This window comes from Hyposmocoma kahamanoa, unplaced genomic scaffold (assembly GCF_003589595.1).
Source record: "Hyposmocoma kahamanoa isolate Upper Pololo Valley unplaced genomic scaffold, ASM358959v1 102, whole genome shotgun sequence".
NCBI lineage: Eukaryota > Metazoa > Arthropoda > Insecta > Lepidoptera > Cosmopterigidae > Hyposmocoma > Hyposmocoma kahamanoa.
Window position 1 is genome coordinate 14,008,541 of NW_020653337.1, and position 18,593 is coordinate 14,027,133.

The window sequence follows — 18,593 nt, forward strand, 5'->3', positions numbered from 1 at the left end:
GATGTACATGAGTACATACACCGTTCCATCCTCTAAGATGTACATACTCTATTTTTTTCAATCTCTTGACTTTTCGCCATTAGTGTTTCAGTCAGTGTTTTGACTAAACTTGTTCATTGTTATGCATAGCGTCGACATTCGTAGTGATGGGCAAAGGCACAGACAGATTTTGTTATAAAAATGAGAAGTTTAAGAGTAGTGGAAAAATTCAATAAATTCGTTTGTTGTCTGCGATGGAAGTAGAGATAGCACGCACCTATTTCAAGTGGAACAATTCTATTGCAGACTAGTATTTTTTATTGTAATATAACACGAGAAAATGGGCTTGTAAGATCAATGTTGAGGAGGGCTTTATGGAGTTGATGTGATAAATATGAATTCAACAAGTATGGGCCGAGATACATCAGATTTGATGAAAAAGGACTTCAGAAAAGACACTTTCCCAATCGATTCCGTCCATCTCTTCCAGATGGTATCCTCCCACCCACCGACGTTCTACTGCCTCAGAATTGGTATATTCACCCAGTCAAAAAATATAAAACGGCTTTATTAGGGTTATACTCGTATGCAATAATAAAAAATAAATACACGTTATTGTAAAATTAACATAGAGTTATTGGCATTGGTACAGTCAAGAGCACGTCAAGCTTGACACTTTGTACTTTTTACCGTTCTTATCGTAAGCGGCATAGAGTTGGGTTTAAATATTAAGTGTGAAGCTTGACGTGCTCTTGACCTTGTACCAATATAAAATAAATTAAACATTAATGTATTTAATATTGGTGCTTTGTTAACTTATATTCTATTAAATAGAGAAGACCTCGTTAGCATTAATAATTAATGTTAAACTATTATCGGGAGTATTAGCAGAGTACATAATCATAGTCGATTCATCGATTTGGGATTACGTTTCGATCGCGCCCGCAACAGTCCCAGAATGCAATGCGCATCACTACCAATTTTATTCAATTCAATACACTCAATTTGTTTAAGCTAATCTGCTAGTTTGAAAGCAGATTTAGGGTCGTATTCTAGAACTCTACTCACATCCTGACTTGAGCATTGAGTAGAGTTCCAGAATACGACCCCTAAGGGTCGTATTGCAGTTTTTTTAAATTAATTACTCAAGTCCCTGCCATTACGGTCGTATTTCCAGTGCTTGAAATCATACTCAGATCCTGACTTGAGCATTGAGTAGAGTTCTGGAATACGACCCTTAGATCTCTAACATTTTTTCCAAAATCGATCGAGACAAAGCAATTCAGCCTCTTCAGACTATGGAATTTTTTCCATCCTCTAAGGTAGGTATCTGTATTTCCCACATCAGTCAAGGATGATAAGACTTGCAAACACGTTTGATGTTTTTGGTAATACCCCCCACTTACGGAATTCCGCATATCAAAGAAATTAAATCTTGAGAAGGCACTCTTAACTAAATTACCTGAAAAAAAAGTTTTATAGCAGCCGAGCCGTAGCCGATGACTGAGCAGACGTAGCAGAGACATAAAATCAGTAAAAGCATATAAAAGCAGATGAAACTTGTTAGTAGCAATATATCTTTATTCTAATGTGGGATAGAATGCTCGAAAATTTGTGGTATTTTTTTAATACTTACTCTACGCAAAATTGATTCAGTGGTAAAATTACTCGGAAATTGAAATTGATGTAGCAAATTTATAATGTATACTCGTACATTGAATATAGAACAAGCACTAAATTAGGCAAAATGTGACAAACATATGAATCCACACTAGCAACAATTTCTTCCTATGTTGCAATGTAACGGTGCTTTCACTTCCAGGGTTAAAAGTTATTGATAAATAAACAACAAAGGTTTGCCTATTTGGAGATAGTATTTAGATAACATGTATAAATATATTCTATATTTGCAAATACACACTTTCATCATGTTATAGGCTATGGAGCGAGCACGGTGCAATGTCATGTCAAAGGAACTAAAACACAACAAAACATTTTTTTTTTCAATTTGGCTTATTTTTTATTTTGGAAAACTGGTTACAGTTATCAGTCTTAACTAGACATGCTTAAATACAATTCGAATACAATGGAACCTACTAGATGTGAGCACAATATGCGTATAATTTTCACGTAAATCTTCTGAACTAATTTGGATTCTGATAGCCCAATTTCTGTTTATAAACTAAATAAAAAAAACACAAATGAAGAATGTAACTTAGATATTTAAAAACAAAAAAGAAATGCAAAAAAAAGTGTTTGATAACTTACTTTTTTTTTAATAAATTTTACGTATACACCTTTTGGCTGAGGACAAAGAACCCCTGGAAAATATCGAATACATGTATATTTCGAATACACATACAATTATAGTCACTATACATTCTATACAGAAGAGAATGATGACCGAGTTTTATCTTACATGCAGGCAGAGCAAAGGTTTTCCGGTTTTGTAATCGGCTACCTATACGAGAGAGAGAAAACTTGACATGCTCCAAAATATCTGGCGAATCAATGTGACCATGGATTAACTTATATAAAAACATGACCGATGTCTGAAATTTTTCTACGCATATTTATGAAAGAAAGACCGTAATGAATGACACGCGACTGATAAGAGAGAAGCTGCTTACACTTGTTATCAGAGTGCGCCAAATGGTACAAGAATCACTTCTGCACGAGCTACAGTCTATTGCAATAGACCTGGTAACCTGGACTACAATATTCCAGAATACTTTGTATTAAGGAGTTGTAAATAATTACGGTGAGTTGAGGCTCCTTCAGTATTTTCGTCTGTCGAGTCATAGAACTAAACAGAACGTTTTTGTAATGATCGAGTCTATATGATTATATGATTTCTGAAACTAAGGGTCGTATTTCAGAACTGTACTCAATGCTCAAGTCAGGATTTGAGCAGACTAGAGTATGATTTGAAGCACTGAAAATACGACCCTAATGGCAAGGACTTGAGTATGATTTTCAGTGCTCACTGCAATACTCAAGTCCTGACTTCAGTATTGAGTAGAGTTCTGGAATACGACCCAAAGAGCACTGTCTATGATTCACCCAAGTCGCGAATCTGAGTAGCCTCCGTCAAAGGCTTGTCCTGAATAAAAAGTAGATGTGGTTGGATAGGACTTCCTACTAAATTTAATATGAAAACATTTGTTTAAATTAAGTTTCATACCGTTTTAATTACACCAATCATTTATGTTATCCACACCTAACTGTTGATAGATCGGTATATTTTAAAATCATCTGCATACACTTTGAATTTAGATGTAATAATTCTGGCCATGTCGTCAATAAAAATAACGACGAATAAAGGTCCCAAATGGGATCGTCGTGTGATGCCGGAAGGAACACTCCTGGTTATTAATTTATAACCATGTATGGCCACCAACTGAGATCGATTTTTCAGGTATGACTCACACCATCTCCAAATGGATCCGTGAATATCCATCCGTTTCAAGTTTCTGAAGCAGAAGGTTATGGTTTATGAGGTCAAAGGCCTTTTTAAAATCAGTATACATTGCATGTATCTCTCCCCGCTTATCAACCACATCACCGACATAGTCAACATATGCAACTAAATTGGAAGCAGTTGACTTACGAGGTCGAAATCCATGCTGGTCAGCACCCTTAACATGATTATAAATATACTTCTGCAAAGGACTCGAGGACTTTCTCAGCTGTTGATACAAGAGATATTGGCTTATAATTACTTATCACGTCAAGAAGCACACCCTTTAAAAATCGGAGTGAGACACGCAGTCTTCCAAACCGTAGGATATGTTCCCGTACTAAGAGAGACATTAAATATCACACATAAGGGTTCAGATAATCGTTTTGCACAGCTTTTGAACAAAATTGGTGGTAACAAATCGGGCCCTACTGCCTTATTGCAATCTAGAGAGGATAGATATTCTAACACTTCGTTTTGGGATACCGCAAAACTACTCAACGCAGGGATATTATTGCCATCGAGAATGCAACAAACAACAACAACAATAACAACAACAACAACAACCACAACGCACACACTTAACATAGCCCCTCCTAGGGAAACCCTGTGTCGCGGGTGCCATGGACACACACATAGACAACCACAAATTACACCCAAACTCACGAGAGAGATAAATGTATAATATATGTAATATTTTTCTCGAAAAACCTAAAAAATACTTTCGGGATTATGGAACTTTACGCAAACGTTATTTTGGGCAAATGAATTTTCGGTCTTCTGACAACTATTTCTCCCGGCCCGGGAATGGAACCTGGGACCTCTGGGTGGCAGTCCGACATAGTAACGTTCGGCCACGGAGGCAGTTAACACGAGACACGGAGTCTGGGAACATGTATTTTAATTAATTCATATCTATTGAACTTAATCGTTCGGGGTCAAGATCAAAGGTCATATGGACTCGTTGTCTATCAGGTAACAATACTGGCTAAACAAATTGATTCCTGAGGCACATTACTACTTTGACTATATCGTCCAAATATGCATTTTTATTATTACATATCTTGTGAACTGGCTCGTTCGGGGTCAAGGTCAAAGGTCATATGGCTTTGTCACAGACTCTGTAACAACACCTAAAAGTTTCACCCTTACCGAGAGCAAGACCAAAAAAGTTATGAGGAAAACAAATTTCATTTTTCACTTGTCATGCTCTTAAAGTTCGTTTTATGCTGGGTGTAGACTAATAACTATTGCCTTAGAATAATAACGCATAGAATGATAGTTTCATATCAAACGAACTGTCACAAGTGAGGCAAAAATCAAAATCATGTAGGTTAGTTTTAGTAGTAGGTTAATTTTCGATTTTAGTCATTGACTTACAATTATAATGGTTTTAGTGAATATTTATTTTATTTTATTTATTTTATTTAAACACTTTATTGTACCACAAAGTAACTTACAAATTTTCAGAAACCATTTAAATATTTGTGTACAAAGGCGAGCTTATCCCATAAAGAGATTTCTTCCAACTAACCTTTGAATATCTGAGAGGAAAGTTGGTTTTTGGGGTGGCACTAAAAATAGATAAGTAAAGAAATGAAATATACTATACTCAATAAATACACAGATAAATTTAATAAATCAAATGTACATACGAATATACATATATATATATTAAGTAATGTTGATACATTAATACATACAAAGTCTATAATAAATTGAATGTACAAAATAAAAGTATAAATAAATATATCAAATGTAAATAAATATTTCAAAAGCTCTAACTTGTGGAGTCTGAACAATCCCAAAACTTCAAAAGAGCACCCTTGAAAACCCGAACCGAATGCGACTGTCTGACCTCGACCGGGAGAAGGTTCCAAATACGGGCAGCATTTACTGTCAACGAGTTCGAATATTTTTGGGAACTGTGTTGTGGAAGGACGAGGGACATATTGGTGCCAGAACGCAGGCGGTCACCCATAGCCTGACGGTATTGAAAACGCTCACGTAAATAGCTAGGTGAAGTGGGATGGAACAGGATTTTATAGAGGAAGCATAAAATGTGAGCATTTCTACGTAAACGAATAGGCAACAACTTCAACTCATCTCTAAACTTGGAAATGTGGTCGTACTTTTTCAATCCAAACACAAATCTGATACATTGATTTTGCAGCCGCTCCAATTTATTAAGAAGGTCCTCCGAAAGATCAAGATAGGAGACGTCACCATAGTCCAGAATAGGAAAAAGAAGAGTGCGTATTAGCATAAATTTGGTAGACAGAGGAAGAAAGTACTGCATCCCCTTGAGGGAATGAAGTGATGCAAAGGTTTTACGACTTACATCGGCGACATGCTCCGACCAAGAAAGTGTCTGATCCATTATGATGCCCAAATTTTTAACTGAAGTGGAAAAAGGAATAATGGTGTCATTCAAAACTAAATTGGGCATCACCATAGACTCAAACTTGAAGATGGAATGGCGACTGCCAATAATTATGGCTTGGGACTTTTGTGCATTTAAAGGAAGTCCGTAGTTCTTAGCCCATACCGAAACCTTTTGTAGGTCGGAATTCAATGTGCCGATAGCAGTAACTACATCTTCAAGACGGGCTGCAGTATAGATTTGAAGGTCATCGGCATAGAGATGGAAAGAAGAACTTGTATTTATATAAAAATACAAGTTGAAACGCGTTACTTTCTTGTGGAATGTGATGTTAGTATCTATTTTATGTTTGTCTGACGTATTTTTACATTCATTTACCGCACATTACGTCATTTTTAGCTAAAATTCTGGAGCTGTTCGCGGTGCAAGTTGACCTTGAGCACTGAAGGCCCGCCCGCTCGTGTAGGCCCTTTGGGAGCGCTTCAATTTGCCTCACTTAGCGTGTGCGGGCTAGGTTTCTATGCGTTTTTATGCTAAGTCTAGTGCATAAAAAAACATCACATTAAATATGTCTAATTGTTGTAATTTTACATTCAATTTTAATTAAATAAAGGGTTATTTGTAATATTGCAGCTTAATTTCCTCGCAATCTAAGTTGAAAGCAGAGAACTCAGTCATAAAACCCATTTTACCCTCGTCTTAAGTATCCACCCTCACCTGATGACGCGTTTTATGCACTTGTTGTAAAATCTACTATTTCATACATTTGAAATGTACGAACTCGTATTTTTAACCGACTTCAAAAAAGGAGGAGGTTCTCAATTCGACTGTATGTTTTTCTTTTTTTTTGTATGTATGTTACGCGATAACTCCGGTATTTGTGAACCGATTTTGATGATTCTTTTTTTGTTGGAAAGAGGGTACCTCAGAAGTGGTCCCATTTCAATTTCAAGGAAATATTCCACCTCTAAGGGTGGCTGTTCACGCATGAAGACTTATTATACAAATAGCGCCTAAATTTTATACGGAGCAATTGTTTTAATAGTTGATTTTACTATGAGAGTACTTTAAGCAGTGAACACCAATTTTTTTATTCTCCTATGGTAAGTCCCGTGCACGGTCCTAGAAGCCGGATTTTGTCTTATGACCTTCAAATCAAGAAAATAAGTGAACTTAACTGCTAGTCGTCAAGGTCGTGGATATAGGCTGGTGAAGATGTACATAGCCCTTTTAGTATGTTTCACGACAAAGGCTATCCACATTCAACTGGTTGGTGACTTGACAAGCAATCGTTTGTTGGTGCTTACAACGACCTTTCAAAATTTTTTAAAAGTAATTGTGATTCGTAGTCGTCGGAGGCCACCAATGAAGAAATAAATTTCTATTTGTTTTAACCGATTTAAAAAAAAAAGGAGGAGGTACTTTCTTCTACTGTATTGTAATATGTATGTTGCACAATAACTCCAGCATTTGTGAGCCGATTTTTAACCGACTTCAAAAAAAGGACGAAGTTCTCAATTCGACAGTAAGTTTTTTTTTGATGATTCTTTTTTGTTGGAAAGATGGTACCCCAGCATTGGTCCCATTTGAATTTGAAGAAAATATTTCACCCTAAAAGGTGATAAACTAGGGTGATGAATCCGGTTTCGCGCACTTTCCGTTAACCGATTGTAATAAAACTTGGCACATAAGTGTAATAACAAAGGAAATAAAATGTTATGGTCATCTAAAGTTGATATGATGATGGAAGTGGCAAACGGATGAGAGGAACTCCTCAATAGTGTACAGTAACTACATTGTGTCTGGGCTCATATGATTCGATCGAGGACTACCTGCTTTTCAATTTTCCTGCTTTTGCTTCCTCAAGCCATGGAACGAACACAACGAAAACGGGGTACTAGCAGCAAGACAGATCTTAATATTTTTATTACGTTGAATATGCGTCAACAAAATGACATTGAGTTCATTCATCTTTTGAATAGCTTGCGGGTTGGAGAATTAACGACGTCTCAGCTGGAGTTGCTTTGTGAGCGGCGACACATTCCCATATCAGGTGACTTCGCTGATGGAATTACACGCGCGTGTATCAAGTCGAGCCGATGAGAACGTCGCTCCTCGGTTTCGTTTGATAAACGCGCGTGTATCAAGTCGAGCCGATGAGAACGTTGCTCTTCGGTTTCGTTTGATAAACGTTCACGACTTTCTGAGCTTTCATTAAGCCGGGAAAAATGCGTATGTTCCTTCATTCGAGAAAGTCTATTGTCCCGCTGCTCAAGACTCTCGTTTGAAATTTTAACAGCATTTCTATCTCTATTTCTTTTTAAACGCTCGTTCTTTTCTACACAAGTTTCCTCCAAACGGCGCTGTCTCATTTGCGCAACGCGCTTAGAAGGTCTACCCATTTTTAGCAAATTAGCAAATTGCATTCACTCTACCACTAAAAATTGAAAAATAAAGTAATTTTTATAACAAAAAAAAACCGACTGCAAACTTTGTTTATATGTACATAAAAACTGAAACTAAAAAGTAACAAATAATTTTTTAAATTACTACTTTAAAGAAAATAAAATTGAAGGACAATATGTATATACAACATTAATGATACGTAATTGATACTTAAATAATAGGGGTTAAAGTATGAAATTGCCGATTTGTACTGAAAATCTAAATTGTTTATTTTTTAAATTTTCAACAAATTTATTTATTCAAAATAGTTGCCATTATTATCTATGCATTGCTGCCATCTAATGGGAAGGTTATTAATGCCTTTGCGATAGAACTCCGACGACCTAGACTGCACAAACTGTGTGAAAGCATTTTGTACTGCCTCCTGGGAAGAAAACTTCTTGTCACGTAGATAATTGTCCAAATCACGAAAAAAATGGTAGTCCGTTGGAGCAAGGTCTGGTGAATACGGAGGATGACGAATGGTTTCTAACTGCAGTTCCTGAAGGGTCAAAATGGTTTCTCGTGCTGTGTGAGGTCTCGCGTTGTCGTGGAGCAATAATGGTGAAGATCGATTCATGAGTCGGGGCTGTTTTACTGCTAGTTTTGTCAACATGGTTCGGAGTTCGGCACAATAGACATCTGCCGTTATTGCTTGACCAGATCGGAGAAAACTATAGTGAATAACACCATGCTGAGACCACCAAACAGTTACCATTACCTTTTTATTGGTAAGTTTTGCTTTAGGACACTGTTGTGGCATTTGACCTGGGGTCAGCCATTGCATTTTTCTTTTCCGGTTATCATAAAGAATCCACTTTTCATCACATGTTACAATTCGATCCAATATTCCTTCATTTCTGTACCGGTTCAACAAGGCAACACAAGTTTCAACACGCGTTTCTTTCTGCAGATCAGTCAAATCATGAGGCACCCATTTTTCGTATTTTTTTATTTTATTGATTTGACGCAAGTGAGTCAATATTGTGGGTAAGGTAACGTTAAACCATGCCGCTAATTCCTGGGTAGTTTGACTAGGATCGGCTTCCACTATCTCTCTTAATTCATCGTTATTCACCTGTGTGGGCGGTCTTCCTCGTGGCTCGTTCTTTAAGTCGAAATTTCCATCACGAAAGCGTTTAAACCAAAATCGCACGGTGCTTTCATTAGTAGACCCCTCTCCAAACGCAGCATTGATATTGCGGGCTGTTTCTGCCGCGTTAGTTCCGCGTCGGAACTCGTATTCAAAAATCACTCGAATTTTCGCAGTATCCATCTTTCTTGTCTAAATTGAATAACAAAAACAATTGAAAGTCGATATTCAAATGTTTCAAATTTAAAAAAAAAATCACAGAAACCATTTGAAAAAAGTTTCATTCGAAAACCTCAAACCATGAAGATTCTATGAAAATTCAAAGAACCTATTGCAATAAAACGGCAATTTCATACTTTAACCCCTAATATTTACAATATCTAATCAGTTCTTTTTGGAGTCGGTGCCGGCCAATGCAAGTCTAGAAACCCACTGTAATTTGAGTTGTAATTATATTTACCAATTATAATATTATTAATACTATACATACAAGACTACTGACAGACAGGCAAGCGGGTAGCACGAGTGGTGTGGGGAGGGGGCAGCTTGCTTGAGTGAACGACTCGAACACGGGCAGACGCGTGAGGGCATTTGGTCTACATTAATTTTGTTAGTTTGCTTTTGGATGGCAATTAAAGTATATGTCAAAATAATTTTGTTCTAGTTACGTTTATAAGATAAAGCTAAGAAAGAATATAATCACAGTCTAACCAAGACATAATTGGACGTAGTTAAACAAAAAGGATCCAATGCACATCCAGTCACTTTCGAGATATGCCAGTTTGAAGTTTGAAAGTGTTTCTCATTCTTGTTTTATTTTCAAAACTTAAGTTATGTAACTCAGAAATATTTATTTATGTTTATATGTTTTTGCTAATCTAGAGGTTAGACTATAGGAACCGTTTGGTACATATAACTCATTTTTTGATAATTTTGTGGATTGGATCCTTTTCGCTAACTACATCCGGTTATGAAAACTGAAGGTATTGTTGCGTAGGAACTGCCTTCGTGGCCAAACGGTTACCTTCCTGGACTGCAGAGAACCCCGGGTTCGAATCCCGGATCGGGAGAAATATTTGCATGGTCTTCAATTATTTTTCTCGTAAGTTTGGATGTAATTTGCAGTTGTCTATTTGTGTCCATGGCGCCCGTGATATAGGGTTTGCCTAGGGCTATGAGTGTGTGCGTTATTGTTATTGTAGTTTGCATACTGCGTATAATATATGCAAAAATTTTAAGCCAGAAATGAAAGAGAAATGTTATAACGTAAATAATTTTTTAAACTATTATTTGCCTGTATTTATCATTCTCAAATCCTATCATCAAAACAGAAAAAGTTATTATAATAATAGCGGTATGAAAATCGTGCTTTTACATCACTAACCTCACACAATGGTTTACTTTGTAGTTAGGGATTCGCTTTGGGCCTTTTGGAGGGAAAAGTGTCGTTTTTATTTTGACTTTCAATTATTTTGTGAAATCTAATTTAAAATGGAATAGGATAGTGCTATTGTGCCTTAATAGAAGATTAAAACGCGAAATTATACGAATCTCGAACTAAAATACCCGTATCGGGCCCGTTCTAAGGAATCCTGAGTCAATCCAAGCACGCCGCCTCAAATTGCCTATCCTCTTTTTTGTGGCGGCCATATTTACAGAAACATAATTAAACGAAGACATGGCTCAAACGACTTGTATTCAAGCCAAAATTATTAATAAAATAAATAAAATACTTTGAAGTTAGACGAAAATGGCGCGAAAATTTAATAATTCAATTTAATTTTATTTAAAAATGGTAGAATATTTTAGAATTAGAAACATATTTATATATTTATTACAATAAGAATCAATACCTACAGTTTTGTTTTTAATTAATAAAAATAAATGGATATTGACGCTGTCGGTCATTCTGTCATTGATATCCCGTGTAGTCACAGACCACATAAATACTAAGTGTAGTTCTTCCACATCTTGTATCATCACAACAACAATTTCGGAATATGCATACTAAGTGCATGTCTAAGTAAGTAATTCAGAATAATATGAAATGATGATGTGCGTCGGAGCTTTACCGTGAGAGATTTAGCGATGGTAGATCAGAAACTGAACGCCGTCGACTTCCTTCGAGAGCCTGCTTTCGAAATATGTTTTTGAGGCTTCAAACTACTGGGTCATTCCAGTGATAGGCCAGAAAGTTGCCCAAGTGTTCGTGGTCCTGACACGGACGAGGCGTTGTTCGATCATTTCGAAAATAATCCGCGGACCAGCACTCCCTGAACAGCTGCAGCTCTTGGGATTGCAAACCATATGCATACAAAACAAATAAAAAAAAACTATGTCAGAAGCACGTTTTTCATAAAGTGTATTTTTGTGTTTACTTTGAATTATTATTTTTTCTTTGTGAATCTTTATTTTATTTATGAAAATCTTAACTGTTGACATACTAAAAAGGCATTTTAGTGAGAAGCGATATCATAAAGGACTGTGTATACTCTGATCGGGTGTTGGTAGTGGAAACTGATAACCGTTAATTTGTATACTTTGATTACGGTTTCATATTTGTTGCTTTGAAACAATTTACAAAACAAAACGTATTAAACAATTTAAAGTAATCAACGAAGTATAAAACGTATTTGTTTAGATGATTTATTCGCATTTTATATCCTTTCGCATTTTAAATATTTTTAGAACATTTAATACATTCTATACCAAATTATATAAAATTGTACCTGTACATTTATTCGATCATGAATAAATTACAACTTTTATTAATAACTATGCAATACTAATAAGCAAATTTTTTAAAGAGATTAAAATAATTTGTCACTTTCTTTGTAAATTATTCCAAAGATTTCTTTGAAATGAAAACGTATTGAAAAATAATGTGATTTGTTGGGAAACTACTTGAAATATTTTTTCAGTTGAATCAAATCCCGCAATCCGTTGCGACAAATCGTACGGCAATTAAGCAGGTGAAGCCGATATCGTGATTAAAGTATACACATCGAAGGTTATCCGTTTCTATAACTAAACGATCACGCGATCAGATTATACATACCCCTGTAAAGTACAGGGTCAAGAGCAGCAGCATTGATATAAACTAAGAAAATCACAATTATTATCAATGAGATATCATTGAGTTAGGCCACATTCTTCCGTGAGTTAGGCCGATGATACTCTTTTGTGAGACAGTGAAGTTTTGATTAAGATTTGTTTTTTAGTGTAAGTACAAACTTTTTTTGTTGGAAAACCATAATCAATGGGATACTATCATTGACTTACAAATAAATGGACGACGGGTCTAATACAAAAACCACGAAAAAAATGTCCCAAGTCAACCTATTCGAAATTTAAATTATAATGTCATCGCAGTATCGCGCTGTCAGTAGAACAAATGAAGACTGTCGCGCTCTGTATACGATTTTAGCGCCTTACAAGTGCGGACACTTTTTAGCGCGGACCCGACGTCCATATAATTGTAAGTCAATGGATACTATGCAAAATTGTGACAATGATATTATCAAATTGTTGTAAAATAAGCAAACTAAATATCCGTACATTTAGAAGAATGAATTTTAGCACTGAATCTTATAATTCTACTAATAAAAGTACCAATAAAATAATAACTAGTGCTATGTAAATCTCCTAGCACCTTTCACAGTACATATTGTTAAACATCGATTGTATCCTAGGCTTCGTTTTACACTGATTCTATGAAATAGTATTAAAATCTGTTCTTTCAGTGTTTTCAACCGTAAAATGCGCTATAATATTTTTGACATGTGCTCAGAAGTAGAAGTTTTGTAAGTAAATAAATAATACAATCTATTACGTCACGCATTTGCGACAACTTCAAAGCATGTGGTTGTGTTGTGTAGAGTTAGGAACACTATGGATTTTAATATCGATACCTGATCGGTAACGACGGATTTTCGTAACTTTTTAAAATGAGATTAATTTAATTCAAAAAACAAACAAAATATAAATAAAATAGACAAAATGTTCAACAAAAATATCAGTGCCAATTTGCTATTTGAAAATAACTCTACGTCCTTGAATTTCCCCTGCACCCTTCGGTTACACCTGTATAAAACCATATTGATGAGGCTGGATCTGCAGCTTGTTGTCCCGTCTATGTTGACAATTATGCGGAGAGATCTTTTTTGCAACCTATACAATAATTATTTATTGTGTGTCTGTGCTACTTCCCCACAAGATATTGCCACATTGAAGTTGAAGAAGACAGAATACATCACATACACGTATAATATTTATGCAACAGAATACTATGCAACAGAATGACCCGCAAAAAAAAAAATTATCCATGAATAGCGTAAATTACGCCATATCAAAATTAATATTTTTGTAAGGCCGTATTATCGTAATTATGTTTTGCTGATCATTCTGTTGCATATTGTTTACAAATAAAATTACAATAATTATTGAGATGTAAACAGCGACTTACATCTGAGTTGTTTGTGTTTTTCCGTTTCATTCCAATGCACTTGTTTATAAAAATATCATAATCCCAAAGTGAGACTGACTGAATCTCAATTTTAAATAAAAAAATATTGTAGTTAGTATGTAATTATAAAATTAGAAGTATTTTATAATTGATTTCGGTCAGACACATATTCGATTTTGTTCCATCGATTAACTTCGTTGTTCATTTCGCAGTGGACAAGCAAATGGAATTTATAAACAACTGGCTCTACTGTCGTCATCTCATCTGCATTTTCAAACCAGTTCCACAACTTAGTGGCTCCTGGTAGGCAGGTCCACCACAGATTTTAAACAAAACTGCGCTGTATCGAAAGGCGAGCACTATTCTTAATTCAAGTTTAAGTATCATAACAACTCGTGAGTTATCTGCAAGTTTTGTGCCCATGTCGCGACGGTCACGAGGCAGCAACGTATGGCAGGTTCGCGCCTCTGCTTTGGCTCGTAATACCCACAATTTGATTAGAAGTATTGTGGACGATCTCAAAGTTGAGCCAAATCCTGAAAAGCCATTTATTGCACTTTCAGTTGGTAAGTTACGATTGCAACGCATAATACGAAATATATAGAGAATTAATTGAATTACATGTATATTTTTTATTGATCTACTTGGGAGTGTTCAAGATTACTATAATAAGTACCAATATACCGTTATTTTTGTATATTATGCCCGAACTAGACACACATTCATAAAATCTATAAAACAACATGCTCTTTTTTATATTAATGTCATTTAAAATCAATAGGAATGTTACCACGTAGGTAACGGTAAAAAGTGACATATTCATTGCTTAATATCTAATATAGGATAAATCAATTATGAAAATAAGTCATAAGACAAACAAGAAGTAATTGTCAATAAAAAAGGACGAGTAGGTTTAATACAAATTGGAAGAAAAAATAAAATTTAGTTAATCATTTAATCAATACTGAGGAACCTGCGAGGAAGCACAAGTAATTAGTAGCTAAGTTCTATAACTAGTGATTACGCATGTAAAAGCAGGTAATAGAACAAATAAAGGGTGTAACAAAAACAGGCTCAATCTCTAGTGATAATACTTTAAGAGGTTTAAAAGTTTTTTTCGTACATACCTGCGTGTCTATAATAAAAGAAATTAAAATTAAATTAAAATTAAATTAAAGTTTGAAACCTAAAAAACGGTAAATGTCAATGAATAACTTAGGTAATCAAAACATTGGGATTTTTTTAGAATTTGTGATTTGTAAAACTGTAATATCAGACTTTAAAGTCAAGATTTAGGAAGTGGTATATTACTTTTACACTATGGTAAATTATTAAAAATATGTATCTTTGGAATGCAGTATCAAATTTTCAAAAGTCTGTTATTAGGGTAAAGCACTCTAATGATACAATTTTAATTTTTTTAATATTTCATCGAGGATTAATAAAACTTAAGTAATATCTATTAACTAAATGATTAAAAAATAAACTAGATAAGTCAAGGTCAAGAGGATCGAATGACTTACGCAACCTATTGGTATACCTCTCGGTCTGTCTACCAATTTTTATTGCTACTTTACGTAGGTAGATATTTATAATTCTTTAGTGTTTAAGTATGCTATGTTGTATATATGTGGGCTATGTTGAGTGTATGCGTTAAAAAAAAATACTTTTAAAAATAAATAATTTCAGGCGATCCAACTACCTTTGGAAATCTAAACCCACCAGAGCAAGTGCTGCAATCTATTCGTGAAAGTATAGATTGGAATAAAAGCCGGAGTTACGGTCCTGCTGTTGGCCATTTGGATGCCCGGCAAGCTGTAGCGGAATACAGCGCACATCAGGGCAATGTTGCTGCCGAAGACGTTATACTCTGCAGCGGGTGTTCGCATGCCATTGAGATGGTCATTGCTGTTTTGGCTGACTCGGGACAAAATATACTTGTACCACGGCCGGGTTTCATGATATATAAAACATTAGCCGAAGGATTGGGCATCAACTTAAAATATTACAATTTATTGGTAAGTTTTCAATTTTTCTTAGCAATTTTTGAAAATATGTGATGGAAGTCACTGTTTTCGATAAGTAATATTAATTTATCGTCTCGTTTCAATCAAACCTTCAATTTAAAAGGATCCGATGAATGGCGAAGCTAGAGTTGTATATAAAATGAGGAGAGACAAGTTTCTAGAAGCATAACTAGTTTCCAGTTTCTCGTATACTACATTTGCATATTACTTATATATACGCGCATTTTCTTTGTAACTGCGTATATTATTATAACCTTTTTCCTTTGCTTTATGATTTAGTAGATTAATTCAAACCATGTCTCTTTTAACAGCCTGATCAACAATGGAAAGCAGACCTGGATGATTTGGAAAGCAAAATAGATGATGATACAGCACTTATAGTGGTTATCAATCCTTCCAATCCGTGTGGTTCTGTTTACAACAAGGAACATTTGCTCGAAATATTAGATATTGCGTCTAAAAATAGGGTACCTATTTTAGCTGACGAAATATATGAACACTTTGTATTTTCTGGCAATGAGTTTGTCGCCATATCGTCTCTATCTAAAGATGTACCAGTGCTGACTTGCAGTGGTCTCACGAAAAGGTTTTTAGTTCCTGGTTGGAGGATGGGTTGGGTCATTATCCATGATCGAAATGATATCTTAGGAAAAGACGTGCGCAAGGGCTTAATAAATTTCGCTTCCAGAATTTTGGGCCCAAACACCCTAATACAAAGAGCTCTACCCTCAATATTAAGGAATACGCCACAAAGCTTTTTCGATGAAGTAGTATTATTTATTGAGGTAAATTAGAACAAAAAATGTGTTAAGAATTTTTTTCCTATTAAGAATGAAATTTACAATTAAAGTTTACTTATCTTTATTATATTTACAGAGTCAAGCAAAGCTCGCGTACAGTGAATTACGACGCGCACCTGGTTTACGCCCGATTATGCCTCAAGGCGCAATGTACATGATGGTTGAAATTAAAATGTCCCAATTTCCAAAATTCAAGAACGAGCTTCAGTTTGTGGAACGTATGGTTAGTGAACAGTCTGTGTTTTGTTTACCAGGACAGGTGAGTTAGCAAGATTATAACTTTATACACAAAAATAAATAGGTATGTGTGTAGGCAGTTCTTCTTTTAATTTTATTAATATAGGTAAGTATTTTGGTTCGTATGATATAATTTTCATGTTATTTTCTATTTCAGTGTTTTGATTGTCCAAATTTTGTGCGCATTGTGCTGACGGTTCCTGAAGAGATACTTCTTGAAGCATGCCGCAGGATCACCGTATTTTGTAAAGATCACATTATTTCAGGAGAAAAGTTAAAAGGAATAGACGCGAACGTCGTAACTGTCGCAAATGAACCTAAAGTTATTTGTGGTTTATCTCGAGTAGCTTAACATCTATTTATAATAATCTTACTATTTTTTGGAATATTTGTAAGTCAATAAATAAGTACTATTATATCAATAAATAATCAATAAACTATTACACTTATATACTTTGAAAAAAAAAATTTCATTTAATCCTACCATAAAAAGGGGCGGGCATACCTTAGTTCAGTTTCAAAGCCGAGCGCTGTGTAAAGAAGTTTGGGCTTTGTTAAAAATGTTTTTGGGCAAAAATTAATATATATTAATGTTTTATGCGTTGTACATAATACAAACTTTTATTAACGCTAGCACTAAGTCTCTCTTGCACAATTCTTAGTTTGGTCAATCTTAAGCTGAGATACCATTGGGATACTACGTGATAGGGGTTTGGTTTTTGTAATACTAAGCAGTTATTTCACTAATAATTCCGTGATGCTGGACAAGCAGTACCTCTCAAGAACCCGGGGAAGCAGGTTTCTTTTACTTTGTGCCCTAGGTACGATGGCGCATTAAAAAGATTGCAGAATGGGGAGGGGCTGGACAGGAGATGGGGATTTTTTTTGTACTTGGCATTATCCGAACACTGAATACAACAGTAGAAGAGCTCCTTGTGAAAGAGTTCGCATAAGGAACTAGTTCCACTATACCTATTTCTGCTGCCAAGCAGTAATGCGATGTGAAATACTGCGGTCCAGTTTTGAAGGGTAAATAATGGTGCTGGTGAAACAACACTCCGCGTGACAGACGCAGTGGCATTGCCTCTCGGATCTTGCGATTTATTGCTCTCAGTGGCACTGCAACTGTTGTCTAATAGGCAAATACCACTACCATTATCGTGGTACTAATAGATGTATCACTACAGATGCTACGAATATTCAACTATTAATCAGTATTTGGCCTATTCGACCACTTTTTTTAATTAGGACGAATCGAAAGCCGAATACCAAATCATGAACAAAAAATCGCTCGACAGGTTCTAACCTGTTATCCTCGAAAAGGCATAATTGTTACGCCGAACATTTGGCAACCAAATATTCGACGCTACGGCCGAGAGCGTCGCCGAATATTTGGTATTTGGCGGAATGCCAAACAGTCAAATAACGAATATTTGGCGTGTAGGTACTATTCGGAACATGTGGATCAGGCGCACATCTTGTTCGCGGTCATAAAAAATGCAGGTATAGACATTGTACCCATTGGCCTATATGGGTATAAATATAAAGTTGTAGTTAAATTGAGTCCATTTTTTTAGTTATCGTTAGATTAATATCATTAACGAAGAAAAGGCCAGATATTTACAAATATTAGTTTCGTGTCGTCATAAAGTTTATAAGCAAGTAAGCTTAGAATAAAAATGAAAATAGAAAAGCTTAATATTT

General features: G+C 35.3%; 1 protein-coding gene across 2 annotated transcripts; it reads left to right on the forward strand.

The window, feature by feature from the left end:
• The first annotated feature begins 14,037 nt into the window (after positions 1–14,037).
• On the forward strand, positions 14,038–17,333 carry LOC113235350 (tyrosine aminotransferase-like). 2 transcript variants are annotated; one of them, XM_026471038.1, is made up of 5 exons: positions 14,038–14,391; positions 15,515–15,843; positions 16,164–16,637; positions 16,729–16,875; positions 17,047–17,333. In XM_026471038.1, the coding sequence occupies exons 1-5, from the start codon at positions 14,247–14,249 to the stop codon at positions 17,239–17,241; spliced, it is 1,290 nt and encodes a 429-aa protein (XP_026326823.1). In that variant the 5' UTR covers positions 14,038–14,246; the 3' UTR covers positions 17,242–17,333. The 2 variants fall into 2 exon arrangements, with proteins under 2 accessions (XP_026326823.1, XP_026326817.1); XM_026471032.1 differs by having other exon boundaries at positions 14,047–14,391; positions 16,729–16,911.
• The last annotated feature ends 1,260 nt before the right edge of the window (positions 17,334–18,593 follow it).

Coding starts and splice junctions, on each gene's coding strand:
- LOC113235350 (XM_026471032.1), top strand. CDS start 14,247: ATGTCGCGACGGTCACGAGGCAGCAACGTATGGCAGGTTCGCGCCTCT. Junction 14,392..15,514: donor ATTTATTGCACTTTCAGTTG/GTAAGTTACGAT, acceptor AAATAATTTCAG/GCGATCCAACTACCTTTGGA. Junction 16,912..17,046: donor TGTTTTGTTTACCAGGACAG/GTGAGTTAGCAA, acceptor TTTCTATTTCAG/TGTTTTGATTGTCCAAATTT.